The sequence below is a fragment of the Taudactylus pleione genome, unplaced genomic scaffold (assembly GCF_031769625.1).
Source record: "Taudactylus pleione unplaced genomic scaffold, aTauple2 ptg000435l, whole genome shotgun sequence".
Classification (NCBI taxonomy): domain Eukaryota; kingdom Metazoa; phylum Chordata; class Amphibia; order Anura; family Myobatrachidae; genus Taudactylus; species Taudactylus pleione.
Window position 1 is genome coordinate 2,567,017 of NW_028284837.1, and position 17,261 is coordinate 2,584,277.

The 17,261-nt window shown below is 39.9% G+C and overlaps 1 protein-coding gene across 1 annotated transcript in view; it reads left to right on the forward strand.

Moving 5' to 3' along the window:
• Nucleotides 1–891: 891 nt before the first annotated feature.
• Nucleotides 892–17,261, forward strand: part of LOC148505897 (extracellular calcium-sensing receptor-like) — a 52,141-nt gene continuing 35,771 nt past the window's right edge. The window contains exons 1-2 of the mRNA XM_088447609.1: nucleotides 892–972; nucleotides 2,287–2,417. Of these exons, the coding sequence (XP_088303735.1) occupies nucleotides 892–972; nucleotides 2,287–2,417 (212 nt within the window). The remainder of the gene's footprint in view (nucleotides 973–2,286; nucleotides 2,418–17,261) is intronic.

Here is a 17,261-nt window from a genome sequence, read left to right on the forward strand (position 1 = left end):
GTCCCATACACAAACTGGCTTTGCATTACTTAAGTTGCCCAGTACTCCGAAAGAGTTTCAGTGCAGCTGGCAACCTTGTCAGTTATTGGCATAGGAGGTTACTTCCTCAAAATGTGTAAAAGATGATGTTCATTAAAATTAATTACAATTTCCATGAGGAAGACCTCTACCAACAATTACAGTCCTTGTCGCTGAAATGATTGGTTTGTTAAACTGTGAATATCCTGTTTCATATACAACATAATTCCAAGGACTATTCCATCTTGTACCTTTTTCCTTTCCATTATGTGCTGGTTGGGACATTGCTGCCTGACATTTTAAATTAATGTTATGGTTGGTTTAGGAACCAATGATTTGTTTTTAAATTAATTTATTATCAATTTTACAGCCAAGGCGCTGTACCAATGAATTTCTGGTTATTAATTATGCAGCTAGGATTATTCAGCCAGGGGCTGCACCCAATGAATTGTTTTTTACTTTTTTCATAAAATTATTAATTATTCAGGTTGGGGCTGCACCAATGAATTGTTTTTTAATTAATTTATTAGCAATTTTACAGCCAGGGGCTGCACCAATGAATTTCTTTTCATTACTAATTATGCAGCCCAGGGCTGAGCTAGGAAGGGAAGCTGCAGGTGGTGGGCAGGAAGGGAGTTTAGTGTGGATGGACGTGCAATGGGGTGATAGGGAGAGGAGGGAGGAAGCAGGGCTTAACAGTGGGGTAGTAGGACCATAGTGGGGGAGAAGATAATGAAGGAGGAACAGGAAAGGTGGGGAGGAAAGCAGAGGGGTGGCAGAAAGACAGAGGATGGGGGAAAGGTGGAGAAGAAGGAGGTGGAGGAGACTATTGGTTGAGGATAGAGGTGGGAATAGGTGGTGGAGTAAAGAATCATGTGGATACTGAGTGAAGGGGGAGTTGAAGATAATGTGGTCATTGTGTGGATGAAAGAAATAGGGAGAGGAAAATTGGAAGTAGGAATTGAGGCTGTATGAGACAGTGCAGTCAATTTGCTTCAATGTAGGTGAAAGTACAGTGAGTTATTGAGCCTAAGAGCTCTGGTGAATTTATGGGTGCAGAAATTCAAATCTAAATCAGACAATATTAGAAGTGAGAAGATATGAGGCTAGGTTACAGAGTGATGGCAATTTACACAGGACTTTCAAGAGTGTAAAGGCAAATTGACATTAGTACCAAATACAGATCTGCAGTGAAATGATTTGAAAACAAAAACAAAAAACCAGCACATATAGATGCAAGGTCCATGGTAAATTTTTGAAGTTTCCAAGCAGGGAGCTCAGTGTAACAGTGTCCAGGTCATGCTGGCAGCAGGTGTTTGTTTTTGGAGATTTTGCTAACTGAAATTTGTTCTATCAAATCAGTCATTTAGAAGTAGAGATTGATGAATGGTAAAAAAAACAATGGCAATGCAGGTAAGATTTGCAGATGTGTAAATTACTATGGTATAGGAACATTTTCAACAATCATTTGTTGTATGGGGTAAATTACATAAAACCTCAGTAATTCCAGCAAGCAAAGCAGTAATTCTTTGTAATGTCAATTTAGGTATTTCAGTGTGGATGGTCCAGGTTATGGAGAAAGCAGCTGTATGTGTTTGATGGAGTTACAAAAGCCCAATAGTTTGTTTAAAGTAGTTTCATAGTTTCTGAGAATTAGGTAGTTGAAAGCAAGCTGGTCATAATGGATCTCACCCATATTCTATTCTGTGTATCTCTGCGGCCAGATCACCCCTATCCGCATACTCAGTATCAGAACCATCATGATTATCAGTGCTCCCTTGCACCAGCCGGAGCCTTGGTTCTAGAGATCCTTTGGAAAAAATAAGTGTAAATATGAGTACACATAACTTTGCATATGCCGTAATTCCATTTACACGCCCTCTCTGAACTTTGCCTATGTGAGAGTGCCTTATTGTTGCCTAGTTTCAACCATTCAGAAGCAGGTGAGATGAGTTTTGTCTGCCCATGAGTCTCCATCACCAAAAGTCACACATGCTTATTTATGGAGCATGGTTATGTGAAAACGTACATGATACACTCAAATGAGCAGCTATGGGACCTAAGGCACAAAAATGAGGCATAAATAGTGTTAATACTGTATATTGGCATGTACATCCTAAATTTGTACCATATACAATATTAATAGAAATGACGGGGGACCGGTCCCTGATGGAGTGTGGTCGGCTTCTAAAAAAAAGTTTTATAAATTTCCATCAGCAGATGCCATTTAATAAACCGAACTTGTGTTAAATGTCCTTTACTTCACAGCTCCTGCACTATATGAAGAGGGTGAAGGTAAAACTCAGTAGTCGGAGAGAACTTTACTTTGATGAGAATGGAGACCCACCTGCAGTCTATGACATTGTTCATTGGCAGCTGGGTCCAAATGGTGCCAAACGGTAAGTCAAGGTCGGCAGTTACGACACCAAGGCACCTCTTGGTCAAGTTTTCACTATCAACTCAAGTATGTTGCATTGGGCTACTTAAGACAAACAGCTGGAATCAAGAGATTATAGTTTTCTGGGTGGATCCACACTAGCAAATACACTTTCCAGATATGTGTTAAACTGATTCCATAGGCTTGTCATATTTTTTTTATTCATTTTTGCAATGACATTTGTTTGCTTGGAAACAGGGCACATTTATCATTAGTGTATTTCAGTCAAATTAACTGCCATAGGCACTTAAAATAAAAACTTTATGTATAGAGCAGGTCAAGGCATTCCCTAGTTTAAAATTAGAGATGTGAGAGTACGGTTCCTAGAGAACTGACAACAATCAAAATTAGGGGTTTCGAGTTGAACCGAGTTAGAATTCTGAATCACTTTGGGGTATTGAGTCGTACCGAGTCCCGGTACGGATCTTTTTGCAGGTTCAAAACTCGGATTTAAAAACCAAACTCGGGTTTTGGATTGTAATGTACTGTAAACAGGTCAAATTTACATAATTGTAGCTGTTTTTTTTAAAATACAGATCCAAACTCAAAACACATGAGGGTAGTTTTGCAAAAGCAAGATCAAAACATGGAGATTAATCCAGATGCAAAACCAAAACACGGGGGTCGGTGCACATCTTGATTTAACATGCAATAGCATGATGTAGCCCCTTGTGGAAACTATATGAAAATTAAAATACACTGACTTTGCATTACAATTTAAAATGCACAGTATTGTGGCAATTTTACTTTTGTACAGATGTGCCCAGCTAGTTTGTTACTCCATACGCTATGTAGCGCGCCACGCAAGGCGCCACACACCACGCCATGAGTCGTGCCACACAGAAAGTTTCGTAATGTAGCGTAGCGCTGGAAAAAGTCATAATGTGTAATACAACTTTTTGTCGACCAGGTGTCACTTTTCCTAAACTACACAGCGCATGCGTCTGATTTCCAATGCATGTTCTGCATCACAGCCTGATGATTGGCTGACAGAAGTGGTGATTTGGTACACTATACAGTAGTATAGCATTTTCCACATGGAATCAGGAATGTATAATAAAGCGGTAGAAGAATGTCTAATAAAGTTTGAAATCATTAAGCTCTGTATTACACACTGACTGTGCGGTTGAAATTGCACACTTGCACCAATGTAAGTACTGTTGGCACTGTCCCAGACTTAGACATTGTAATGATTTCATTACTGTAGGAACTACTGTAGTAATGGGATCAGGCATTTGGCCTAGGGGGCTAATGCCTAGTCTCACTGCTTCTCCCATCTTCTTGTCCCGTGGGTTCGAGACCTTGAAAATATAGAATTTTTTTTTTTTAAATCTTCACTTATTCAGTATTCAATACATTATCCACAACTTCCCACCACCTGGCATTTCTATGCTACTTTATGCCACTGTGTGCTCAAGAAAGGGGTTTATGGTGCTCCAATATAGTATCCACATAGCACAAAGCTAGTCGCGCTACTGTATGACATTTCGAGTCTATTTCTACTGTGCATGCCCAGTGTGTTGGGAGTCAAACACAGCGAAAGTGAGATGTCTATTTTACAGTACATACTGACTTTGCGTTTAAAGCACACAGTTGCGTCAATGGCGGTGCTGTCCCAGACTTGGACACTATAGTGATTTCTCATGACCAGTAAGTAACTGGTAGTGGACTCTGTTTGAGAGAGAGGTCTCTGTATTACAAACTGACTGTGCATTTAAAGTGCAAACTTGCGTCAATGTCTGCACAATTGGCGCTGTGGTGGCTGTCAGCCAGCTCCGAGGGGTTACAAATTGAATCTCTGGCACATGCCTAGTGGAGGGGTTGCAATGGGATTTCTGGCACATGCCCATTGGAGCCAAGCCAAACAGTACACCATGTAGCACTACAGTATGCCATAGCGTATGGAAGATCACAGCACTGCGCATGCACAGTGGGTCAGGAGTCAAACGCAGCGAAAGTGGGATGTCTGTATTACAGTACCTACTTTAAAGTGCAAACTTGCATCAATGTCGGTGCTGTCCCAGACTAGGAAACTATAGTGATTTCTCATGACCAGCAATTGGTAGTGGGCTTTATCTGAGAGATAGGTCTCTGCATTAGAAACTGACTGTGCATTTAAAGCGCAAACTTGCGTCAGTGTCTGGTTCAAGGTCATACAGCATCAGTAGGTTGGAACGTGTGATGCAGAACATCTGTATAACCTCGCCAGTAGACAATGTATTGAGGTTTAATGAACCACGGAAGAATCTAGGCCTGTATAGGCTCTGGGGTACCTCAAGAAGCTGCTGCAGTACCTCTAATTCTTCCTCCTGTGTCTCTTCAGTCAGGTGGGGATTTGCATACCACAGTTAGCTGGACATCATCCCATAGCCTTGTATTGCCATAATTCCTATAGCCACAGTGCACCACATGCTTGTGTCTCCTTTCATAGGCATTATACTTAAGTTCCTACTAATAGAATGGTGTTTAGTAGCTATATTTTAAGGATTTCTCTGTTGGTTTTGTAGTTGATTTTTAGCTGATTTCCAAACTGACTGTTAGTAAATGAGGGTATCCTGTAGTAGGATATGTGAAAGTACCAAGGTTTGGTCAAGGGTTGATTGAGGTAGAGATTTGATTTTACTGTATATTTGAGTTTAAAGTGAATTTAGCTTTTAATAAATCCCTGATTTGCAAAATTAACTTAAAATCACCTATAAATACACCAAAAACCCAGAATCGACCAAAATTGACCTACAGTAGCTTTTAAATAGGCATGTCAGATAGTCCGTTTGACTACAGGCAGGAAAAAAATGGCAATTTGGAGGCCCTTGCACAAACTGGCTTTGCTTTACTTGAGCTGCCCACCCTCCAGTGTGTACTCAGAAAGTTTTCAGCACAGCCAGGAACCTTGTCAGTGATTGACATAGGAGGCTACTTCCTCAATTGTGGAAAAGATGATGTCCATCAAAATGAACTACAAATTCTATGCCAATAACATTCAAAAATTACAGAGGCACCTGCAATGATGGATTCAAGTGAGGACAAATTAATATTGTGTGAAGATGATGTACACACTGATAAGGGTGAGGAATTGGATGATGATGGCAACAACATCTTGCCTCTGTAAAGCCAGTTTGTGCACATAGAGATCATTGCCAGCAATGTCAGCTGCCAATTGGTAGCTTGTTTTATGGGGCCCAAACTAACCAATCATTTCATGATTGATATTGTTGATGAAGGTGATGGTGGTGAAGATGGCAGGTACTTGGGAAGGGAGCGAGCTGACGCTGGGCTGCTTGTTGGTACTTTTTTAGCAAAACTTTCTGAATTTTGAAAAAACTTATTGGATGGATGTGCTGCAGATGAGGTAACAGGTAGGTGGTTCCTAGGTGGCTAAGGTTCCTACCTCTACTTACTCTGGCTTTACAATGGGTACAGATGGCTTGACAATTGTTGTCTTGATTTGGGTAGAAATAATACCACACATTTTTTAGTCTTGTGCCCATGCATGACAATGGGCTTTTCCTTATCATGGGCAACTACTGTTTCTTCCACTTGTGCCTGATTTACACAAACAACATCCTCATCAACAACATCCTCATCATCAACATCCTCATCATCAACATCCTTATTAGCATCAGCTACACAAATATCCTGCTCATCCTGGTGCACTTCCACAGAAGCATCCTCGATTTCTATGTCAGCATATTCACTTGTGCTTACATTATCATAAGAGGCAGAACCACTAGTCATAAATAAAGGCCAAGGCCTTAGCCTTTCCTTGCCACTTCGTGTGGTGAAAGGCATATTGACAAATTTAAATATCTTTCTGCAGCTAACTTTCCCTTTGATGTTTTTTCTTTACCACTGTAAAAGATTGGTTCTTGATTTTAGATGCCTTGACTTAAGCCCTGTATGCCCTTGGGTATTGGCTTCAGTAGATGATGTAGATGGATTAGTATTGTCATGACTGGTGGCACAGGCAGCAGCTCCAGCACTAGTATGTGGTTCCTGCTCTCCTCTCAACTGTTCGTTCTCCATATCAACAAACACGAATGAAGTGGAGTACAGCACACATGTCAATTTGTACCAAGTTTAAATACTACATTGAGGTATCAATGACCTACATTATTTATAAATAAGAAGAAAAAAGCACACTGCGCTGCCACTTACAGTGATGCCATTATGTTTTATATATTACGCATGTTATTTAGCATTTTGTTGTCTTGTAGTCAGCGTGTAGACTAATCATTTATTAACGATTGAGGAAAGAAATGAAAAGTTGAATATTACACTGCGCTACCACTTACAGTGTCATAATATTTTTATGAATAATAATAACACACTGTGCTACGACTTATAGTGTCACAATACGTGGATGGCTGGCAGTGACACTGAACAATAATAGCATAGCTACTAGCTACAGTAGAACAAATCGAAAAATAATCAAAACAGATCTTTTTTTGTGGAATGATAATTTTATTTAACTTTTATTTTTGTTACACTGGGGAAGAGCACCCCTGGATTGACAGAGCACCCCTAGATGACACAGCACCCCTCTATGAACTGCAGCCCTAGCCCCTTGATGGACAGGACAAGACAGCAGCACCCCTTTATGTACTGCAGCCCAACCCCCTTTATGGACAACACAGCAGCACCCCTTTATGTACTGCAGCCCTAGCCCCTTTATGGACAACATAGCAGCAGCCCTTTATGTACTGCAGCCCAAGCCCCTTTATGGACAACATAGCAGCACCCCTTTATGTACTGCAGCCCCTGCCCCTTTATTGGCAGCACAGCAGCAGACGTTTATGTACTGCAGCCCCTACCCCTTTATTGGCAACACAGCAGCAGCCGTTTATGTACTGCAGCCCCTGCCCCTTTATGGACAACACAGCAGCAGCCCTTATGTACTGCAGCCGCTGCCCCTTTATGGACAATATAGCAGCACCCCTTTATGTACTGCAGCCCCTGCCCCTTTATTGGCAACACAGCAGCAGCCGTTTATGTACTGCAGCCCCTGCCCCTTTATTGGCAACACAGCAGCAGCCGTTTATGTACTGCAGCCCCTGTCCCTTGATTGACAGGACAACAGTGAGTGGCACAGCAGCACCTCCCACTTTATGTTCTGCAGCCCCAGCCTGACAACACTGCACCCTTGAACAAATAGTGACAAGTCACTGACAACACACAACACTGACTGCACCCAAGAAGAACAGAGCACGTCTGCCCTGTACACTATCCACAGCCAGTAAGTGTAAAACCCGCCAGAATACAAAAGCGGGAGGATGACGCGTTTTGACCCATTTTGGATCTGAGTCATGCGGGAAACCCTGAGCTGGTTTTGGATCTGACTCAGAATTGCAATGTTCGTATGGGTCCGGTTCTCTGAGAACCCGACCCACTCATCTCTAGCGGCCTTATGTAGTGCTGGGTGTCAGCTTATTGTACTGTGGGGGGATTCATTAGCATCATTTTGCAGTGGACAGGTGTGTGCGTGAGTAAAATTGCTAACCATGCTGAATCAGGCCCAAAGACATACAAAGAGAAGAAATGGCAAGCAGCACAGGGCTTATACAAGCAGTAACCAAGCTAATGATAACTGTAAACTTTGGAAATTTAATGTTGAAGTGCTGTTGTCTACAGATGATTTGTGGGAATTAATAACTATAATCAGTCCAGAGATTAATAATCAAAAATGGGACAAGAGAAACCAACAGGCATGTGCTACCATAAGCTTATTCCTTAAAATTATCGCTAATTCATATAAGATATGAGAATACTTCTATATATTTGCTTTCAGTTAAGGGGACAGTTGTCTGAGGGGGCAGTTGTCTGAGGGGGCAGTTGTCTGAAGGGGCTGTTGTCCATAGGCAAACGCAGGGGGGGTTTCCATCTGCCTGGAAACCCCCCTCCCCAGCACACACCATGACCACAATAGAAATAGTAATATAATAGAATGTTACTAGCGCTGCATGTTCTTCTCAGTATCACAAATGAAATGATCAGCACCAACTGTGGATCTTTTAAAATGTGTCAGCTAGTAATAAATAAACCTGTGCACCAACTAGGAGATCTGGAAAACATGCACTGTTACGGGTGCACTGCTATAGACCATCAATAGGGTAAATTATTAATACTGTATAATAATACACTATCCAGTACATAAGGTGTCCAGTATGTACATATATGTCCAGGGCAGTGCTAGGTTCTTCTGCTGCTCCCCCAGACTCCCAGACTTGCTCCAATGCTCAGGAATGGTGCCCACATCTGAAGAAAAACATTCTGCTCAGACAGGATGGACCTACTGCCGCATCTAATGGCGCACTGTGATCGCTGGTCCTGTATATGCTGGAATTATGACACACAATACACTTTGTATGTAACATATAAAAGCTGGATAAGTGCTAATTCTGCCCTCCTCATGGACTGGCCACGACTGCTCTAAAATCAAGCATTTGAAACCCCCCTCTAGAAATCCTGCTTTTGCCACTGGATATCTGAGGGGGCAGTTGTCTGAGGTGGCAGTTGTCTGAGGGGGCAGTTGTCTGAGGTGGTAGTTGTCTGAAGGGGCAGTTGTTTGAGGGGGCAGTTGTCTGAGTTTGGAAATATACGAAGTGAGGATATAAAGTGTGAACATTTTTAAACAGTTAAAAAAACTGTCAGTGCTGCCTGAATCTCAGTGAATATGGATTTATAATCTGTTTCTTTTCATCTCAGGTACAGTATGTGAATTTCCTTGCTATCCTGCAAACTACAAATTCTTATCTATATAAAATCAGCTGTGTATGTAAAAGTATGTGTATAATATTAGTACATGCTTGTCATTGGTATTGCTTGTTTTGAAGATGTTGTTCATTGAAGTGTCATTGATGGCCTAGTGTTTACTTAACACTGGGTAATTCAACGCCTTTGATTAGATGGTGATGTGGCTTAAGCCAGGGCTGCAACTAGGGGGGGCTGGAGATGCACGTGCACCAAGGGCGCCGCTGCACCCGCAGCCAGTATCCTCCAACCTGGTGCCGCCGGGAGGCTCCCAGCCGGATGCCCGCTGAGATTTAATTACTAGCAGGTGCCAGGCTCAATCTCTGCAGCGCCGCGGTAGCCAGAGGCTGTAGTTCTCTTCTGCTCCAGCTTCCGGCTCTCCCCACGGGCACTATGGGAGAGACATCTTGATGTCTCTCCCATAGTTTTGAGGAGCAACCAGGCAGACCGGATGTCAGAGTGGGGTTTAAGGTAAGCAATGTTTTTATTTTTTCTGTAAGCGGCACTACAGGGGCATTAACATATGGGCACTACTACAGGGATATTACTATATGGGCACAGAACTACTACAGGGGCATTACTATATGGGCACTAATACAGGGGCCTTACTATCGGGGCATTACTATATGGGCACTACTAGAGGGGCATTACTATATGGGCACTACTACAGGGGCATTATTTTTTGGGCACTACTATGGGGGCATTACCATATGGGAACCACTACAGGGGCATTACTATGGGGGCATTACTATATGGGCACTACTACAGGGGCATTACAATATGGGCACTACTACAGGGGCATCACTATGGGGGCATTACTATATGGACACTACTACAGGGGCAATACCTCAGGGGGCAATACTATAGGTGCACTGCTGAAGGGGGCATTACTATAGGGGCACTGCTGCAGGGGGCATTACTATGGGGGAATTACCAGGGGGGCGCCAAATTACTCTCTTGCCCCGGGTTACAAAAATCCTAGTTTTGGCCCTGTTTCAGCTGTAGCTTTTCTGAATCAGATCTACTATATATTTGCATTCAGTTAAGGGGGCAGTTGTCTGAGTTTGGAAATATACAAAGTGAGGAAATTAGAAAGTGAGGAAATTTTTTAAATAACAGTTAAAAAACAGTTGAACAAACATTGAACAACATCTGAGACCAGGTAATTCCAAAATTCATCTGAAACATTGTCATTTTCTAATACACAGTCTGATCATGTCTAGAATAAAAAGATGCACAAGCAAAATTCTTAAGACGCGTTTCCACTTGCCGATATAATTGGACGATTGAATGATAATGACATCGTTATCGTTCAGTCATTCATTAATTGTGCAGTGTATATGCCGGCAATGACCAGCATTGCGCGCTCCCCGCTGGTCGTTGTCGGTATTGCTCATCACCCAAACATGACGGTCAACCTGACAGTATCATCAGGTTGAGCATGTTCAGGGATGAGGAAGGGTGCCTGCACTGAATGATATATCATTCAGTGTGGGCACTGCAGAGTATAATGAACGACTGAACCATAATGATATCGTTATCATTCAGTCCTTCATTGTTGGCATGTGGATAGGCACCTTTAGAGCTATGTGTGCAAATGCCAGGAGCATAGCTGATAAAATCTCAGAACTAAGTGCAATAATGACAAGGGATGAACTAGATATTGTAGCAATTATAGAATCATGGTGTAATGAAAATCATGACTGGGATATAGCTGTACCAGGCTATACTCTATTTTGAAAGGACAGAATGGGGAGGATTGGTGGAGGAGTAGCTATGTATGTGAAAAACAGCATTAATGCTACTATGATACAAAATACAGATAAGGAAAGGGATTCAAGGAGTCAACCATTTCAGATTACTTGAAGGCAGGCAGACAATGCAACAAAGCATTGAGGAAGGCAAGTCAGATGATTGGTTACCTAGGGAGAGGAATAAGTGGTAGGAAAAAAAGAAGTGATAATGCCACTGTATAGATCATTGGTACGTCCTCGTCTAGAATACTTTTTCCGTTATGGAAGCCATATCTCCAGAAGTATATATATTTAATAGACATGGTACAAAGAAGGGCATCTAAAATGGTGCATGGCCTACAGCAGAGAACTTACCCAGAAAGACTAAAAGATCTTAATATGTATAGTTTGGAACAGAGAAGGGAAAGAGGGGACATGATAGAAACTTTCAATTAAATACATCAAGGGTATTAATAAGGCACAGGAGGGAAGCATTCTTCAAAGGAAGAGATGTACAAGAACACGAGGACATGCACTGAGACTGGAGGGAGGTAGGCTCAGAGGAAATTTAAGGAAAAATTACTACTTCACAGAAAGGGTAGTGGATAAGTGGAATAGCCTCCCATAAGAGGTGGTTGAAGCTAAGACTGTGAAATAATTTAAACATGCTTGGAATAGGCATAAGAATATCCTTAAGAGAGACCTAAGGAACAAATAAGGTAGAAGTTGCCAAAAGGATAAATGAAAAGGGGCAGACTAGATGGGCCAAGTGGTTCTTATCTGCCGTCAAATTCTATGTTTCTATGTGGGATGCACTGCAGAAACTACATGAATGAACCAGTTTAAACAGCAAGTGATTCCTGCTAAGAAAACTGTACCAGATGAGACTTAGCAAAGAAGAATTATGCAAGAGCATAGAGATGGGCTGCTGGAGATTGCACTTTATCTTGCTATTGAACTATTGCTGCTATCTTGCTTGACTGACTCCCTGGATTCTTTTCACAAAATACTTTATTTTTATTTTTTAATTGCTACATATCTAATTGCCAGATGATTGAAAAGCATGCTGATGATATTAAGATCCTGTGGCTATAGGTTCCTTTGTAGATTGCATTAGGGTATATGTGGATTAGCCATTTTTTTATTATCTATTTTAAATTGTGTATGCACTTTATTGATCCATTGATATGTATTATATAATAAACTAATTTGTTACATATACACAGCTTCCTAAACAGCACACTTATTTTTTCTTGATTTTCTTGGATTTTTTGGGGCAGGGGACTTGGCCCTGTTATATAAGTGCAGCGATAGGCTGCTGTTTATTTTCTTTATTTTAAAAACATAACACAATTTTTAAAAATAAATTATGAGGTGTGAATCCTGTATCAAAGCAAAAGCCACAAGAATAACAATCCCAAAACAAAGTGAGAGCAGAGCTTTGAGACTAGGGGTTTGCGAAGACCTCCGTATTTTGTTTTTTCTTTTGGATCTGTATCTCCTTCAAAGTTTTGGATGTGGATTTGGTTTTGCAAACCACCCTCAAGTTTTTTGGATCTGGATTTTTTAAATAAAAAATAGATAAAAAGTTTTAAAAAGAGCTAAAATCATGTAATTTATGCAATCCAAAACCCAAAATTCGGATTTAAAATCCGAATTCCGAACCGCAAAGAGATCAGAACCACGACCCGGATTTACCCGGATTTCCTCAGGATATTAGAACCGGATTCACGAAATTCGGGTGGCTTCAGAATTCTGGAGAACCGAACCACACATCTCTAATTGAGACCACTTGATCTCATACACAGTACATGTGTAGCCCAATAAAAGTGTGCACACCAGGAGGTAACAGATATATAGTGACCTTCACTAATGACTACTCCAGAGATACAGTCACTTACCTGATTCAAAGCAGAAATGAAATACTGTACAACTTACGTGATTATGTGACAAAGACTAGAAATACGTTTCAACTTTCAAAGAAACCTACTTGCATTTTGCAGAGACAATGGAGGCGAATTCAAGGGACACAAAGTAGAACACTTCCTAAGCCATCTCGGCATAGAACACCACAAGATGGTACTCTACACACCAGAACAGAATGGGGTAGCTGAAAGAAAGAACATAACACTGACTGAAATGGTCAAATGCATGTTAACAGGTTCAGGACTATCTGAAAAATATTGGGGAGAAGCCACAATGACAGCCACTTGTTTATAGAATAGACTATTCTACAGAACTGTGGAGAAACTGTTATATAAATTATGTCATGGCAAGAAACCCAGTATGAAACATACAAGAGTTTTCAGATGTAAAGTATCTGTATACATTCCCACAGAAAGATGCAGTAAACTGCAGAACCAGGCAGTGGAAGGGATTCTTGTTGGGTGCAGAAAAGGATACGAAATCATAAATCCAAAAACAGAAAAATAGTGGCGTCCCTCCCCACGGTGACATCTGCTGTGGGTAGGAATGTAAGGTTAAACAGGGAGTGGTCTTGTTCTATTGGTGTGTGGCCTCTTGGACAGGGGGCATGGCCTTGTGGCCCAAACCCCCTTTGTAATCTCTATTGGGGTTCCAAAGTGCAGACTGCCCCCGGGGACCACTGTGTGCAGTGCCAGCTCCCTCACTGTGTCAGGAGCTGAGTGTTTCACGTAATGCTACAGTGCAGCTCCTGGGTCCTGTCACTGAAGAGGAGTCGGCACTTTGGTGTCACCCCTCGGCGAGTAACTACCAGGTTCGGCCTGCAGACCCCTTGTGATGTCACTGCAGAAAAAGTTGTTATAAGCAATAATGTGACATTTATTGAGGAACTGAGAAATTAAATTATGATCTCAGCAAATCTGGATAAAGAAGAGAACACTAACTTCAAAGGCACCAGCAAGGCAGCCATTAAGTAAGAGATTGAAATCAGCTGCAAACTATATACTGAAGATATACAGGAGTGCATGGCAGATGAAGTAAAGCTCTCAACCAGAGAAAGCAAAGGTAAAGCACCTGTGCACCTCTCATATAAAGTCAAGATGCATAAACCCACATCCTGGGAGAAAGTATCTTACTTGCCAGAAGGGAAGGCAGACAGATGGATTGAGGCAACAAAGGAAGAAATGAAATACATACATGACAACAAGACATTTACACTGGTTGGGCTGCAAGCAGGAAGAGAAAACATGGGCTGCTGGTGGACATGATCGAAGGATATTCTTGGATGAATGCAGTGGAGGGACAGCAGGTGGCACTGTTGCAAAATATATTGGCGTGTTATCACTATGTCCAGTATTAAAGTTATACTAGTTTTTATTTTTGAAGGCATATTTCAGAAGAAGATGGTGATTTTTTGCTATTGTTCATGTTAACTTGTCATGTCTATATGCGGTTATATCCAAACCAGTTTATTACATAAATGGTTTTACAAGAAAGAGAGCTTCTCTGTGTGTGCCTACTGACAATGTATGAAGTTAAGAGATTTGATCTTTGGACTTATTGTGTAGAAAGGAAAGTTGCATATAAGTCCTGCTAAAATGCACACTAACAATTATACTATAGCATATAATATAGACATAAAATAAATGAAGCTTTTTCATCTTGAGAGGTTAATCAACAGTAATCCAATCAAAAGTGATTTGCTAGCTCTGACAACTGTCAGTGCACTAACATTGTGCATCCCTCAGGCACCCGCCAGGTGTTTTTATCCGTCTTTGTAAAGGTAGTGAAGAATAGCATTTAGCAACATTCTTTTGGAAAACAATTAGTCCCATCAAATTTGGGGTACATGAAAATTGGTGCAAGCATATTTTGAAGTCCCTAAAGTGAACTTTTAAAATTCTTAAAAAATCCACCTGCCACAACCAAACACATTCTAGAAAATACCTGCTGCATACTTGGGGGACCCCCCCCCTGAGTCTATTTAGCTAGTTTTTAAATTTGGCCCCCAACTTTTTTTTTTTTGCCCCCAAAACCAAACCACTTTTTTGGGGGTGTCCTATGCTACTTTTTAAAAAAAATTTGACACAGATAACTATTAGGGGACATTAAGGGTTGCAGGGTACTTTTTTAAAGCCTGCACCCCAAAACCCCAATTCTGCGCTTTTTTTCGCCACCTATTCCATTGTGAAAACTTATTCCCGTTTTTTGGCAAAGACTTTTTGCACCTGCGAAAAGTCTTTGTAACTGAATATGGGGATAAGTGAAAATGGCGAAAATGACATCATAACAGACTTTTTGCTGCTAATTGAATACGGCCCTATGCGTGTGATCCGTACAATTTTTATACTATACAGTATATTTATCATGAATTATGCAGGGAAGACATGCGACATCTGTGCCCAGAATATTTATAATTTTTCTCCAAGGAAAATAATTATAGCAAATCTCATGTGGAAATAACCCTTCAGGAAATACATCTTAACTTCTTGCAATGGAAAAAGTCCTTAAGGCAAACAGAATGCACATTAGTAATTAATGCTGTTTATTGCCCAACAGTTTCTCTATAAAATGAAAATTCAGCAATTCTGCACAGCTCACATAGGAAAAAATTATTGCACAGTAAGTATGGTACTCTGGGATAAAGTTCTGTGACTTATTGTACCGAACAGTCACATGTACTGTAGGTGCACATCACATTATCACCGAATGTCCTTATATTCATCTTTCATGCATTATTATTCAAGTAAAAAATTTGCCAGATTTATTTGTTTATAATTTTATCAATACAATATTTATTTTTAAGTTCCTTTAAAGATTTAATTACATAGTTATCTTCCAAATATCACTACTTAATTAATTGCATTTCTTTGTGATACTGCATATTCACATGATGCAACACAACTGCAAATATTAAAACTACATGCAGCATAAGCATTTTACATAAAAGTATTGTACATTATTCATATTCCTATTCTGTTATTAGCTATGTTATTTTTACTACATGTTTCAACTATTGAACTTTAAATTTATTTTAGTTGCATCAATTTTTGTGTCTATGCAACTTAAAGTGTTTTGAGAAACATGAAGGGAAAAAATAAAAGAGAAAAAAAACTATATGACAATCTTACTAAAGACATGCTTCATTTTAGCATTAAGATTAAGCTAAATTAAGACAAACAGTAAAATTTGTAATTATAATTTTTTTATTTCAGATATTTACATTTTGGATATAATCACTGTTGGAGATGATCAAATTGTTATATTTTTTTTTATGCTGCTACATATTTAGTATTTTTTTCAATATATTTAAGCTTAAGTCTTATACAAGTTGTTGTCAATGTTAAACATTGTTTCAAGTTATATATTAATGTTATAATAACTTTTTATACTATACTAACTACTATTCAAAGTTTTGCACTATTTAATTTGTCTTTCAGAGTCTAGCAATTGTTATTTTGCCTTTGTTATAGTACAGTTTATGACCAATCTCCTATTTCACTTGCAAGTACTTTGGCACAGAGGCCTCAAAGCTGCTTTATTTCTAATTAAATTGTAGGTGGCTACACATGTGCATGGGACAGTTCATATAAACAAATGTGCATATTTACTGGTCTGTTCTAGGCAAGGTATTAGAAATCTTGTACAATTTCCATGGAAGGATAAAGATAATATAGATTAATTTTAATATTTAAAGATAATTAATTAAATGTAATAAATAATAAAAATAAATTATTTAATTATTCATTATAGTAAAAAGCAAAAGTATTAAGACATGTTTCCATTTTTTTTTTTAATCAAGTAGTGTCCTGCAATCCATTTTTATTAATTTAGGATTACTTTATTTGTGCATATAAATCTCTGCGAACGTCTTCCACGTCAGTTAGATCTCTTTTATCCAAATTGCTTGCTCTAGTTCCTCCAAGAGCCGGAAGCAGGTGCTAAATTACAGTTCAAATACTGTTGACTGTTGTTTAAAGCCTTATATAAAGTAAAACATTTTTAAAGCTTATGGAATATCAACATGACTAAAAAAAACTTTACCCAAACTTTGTATAATACATTATTGTATAATTTATTTAATATTGTCTTGTATGTTAAGTAATTGTGCAGTGTTACTTGCTTTCACAGGTAATTCGCAATGATGGCTACTTTATACTTCTCAGTGTGGATCTTCCTCCTAACCTCAATCAATTCATCTTTCCATAATGTAGACCACCCATGTCATCTGGAGACTACAGAGCTTAAGGGGATTTTACAGCCTGGAGATGTAATACTAGGGGCTGTGTTACCAGTTCGCATTGCTGATGTTTACCAGTATCCTACTTTTGCTGAAAGACCCCCACTGACCACTTGTACAATGTAAGTGGTGCCGCAGTAGGTATCATTAATAGACAGCTTGA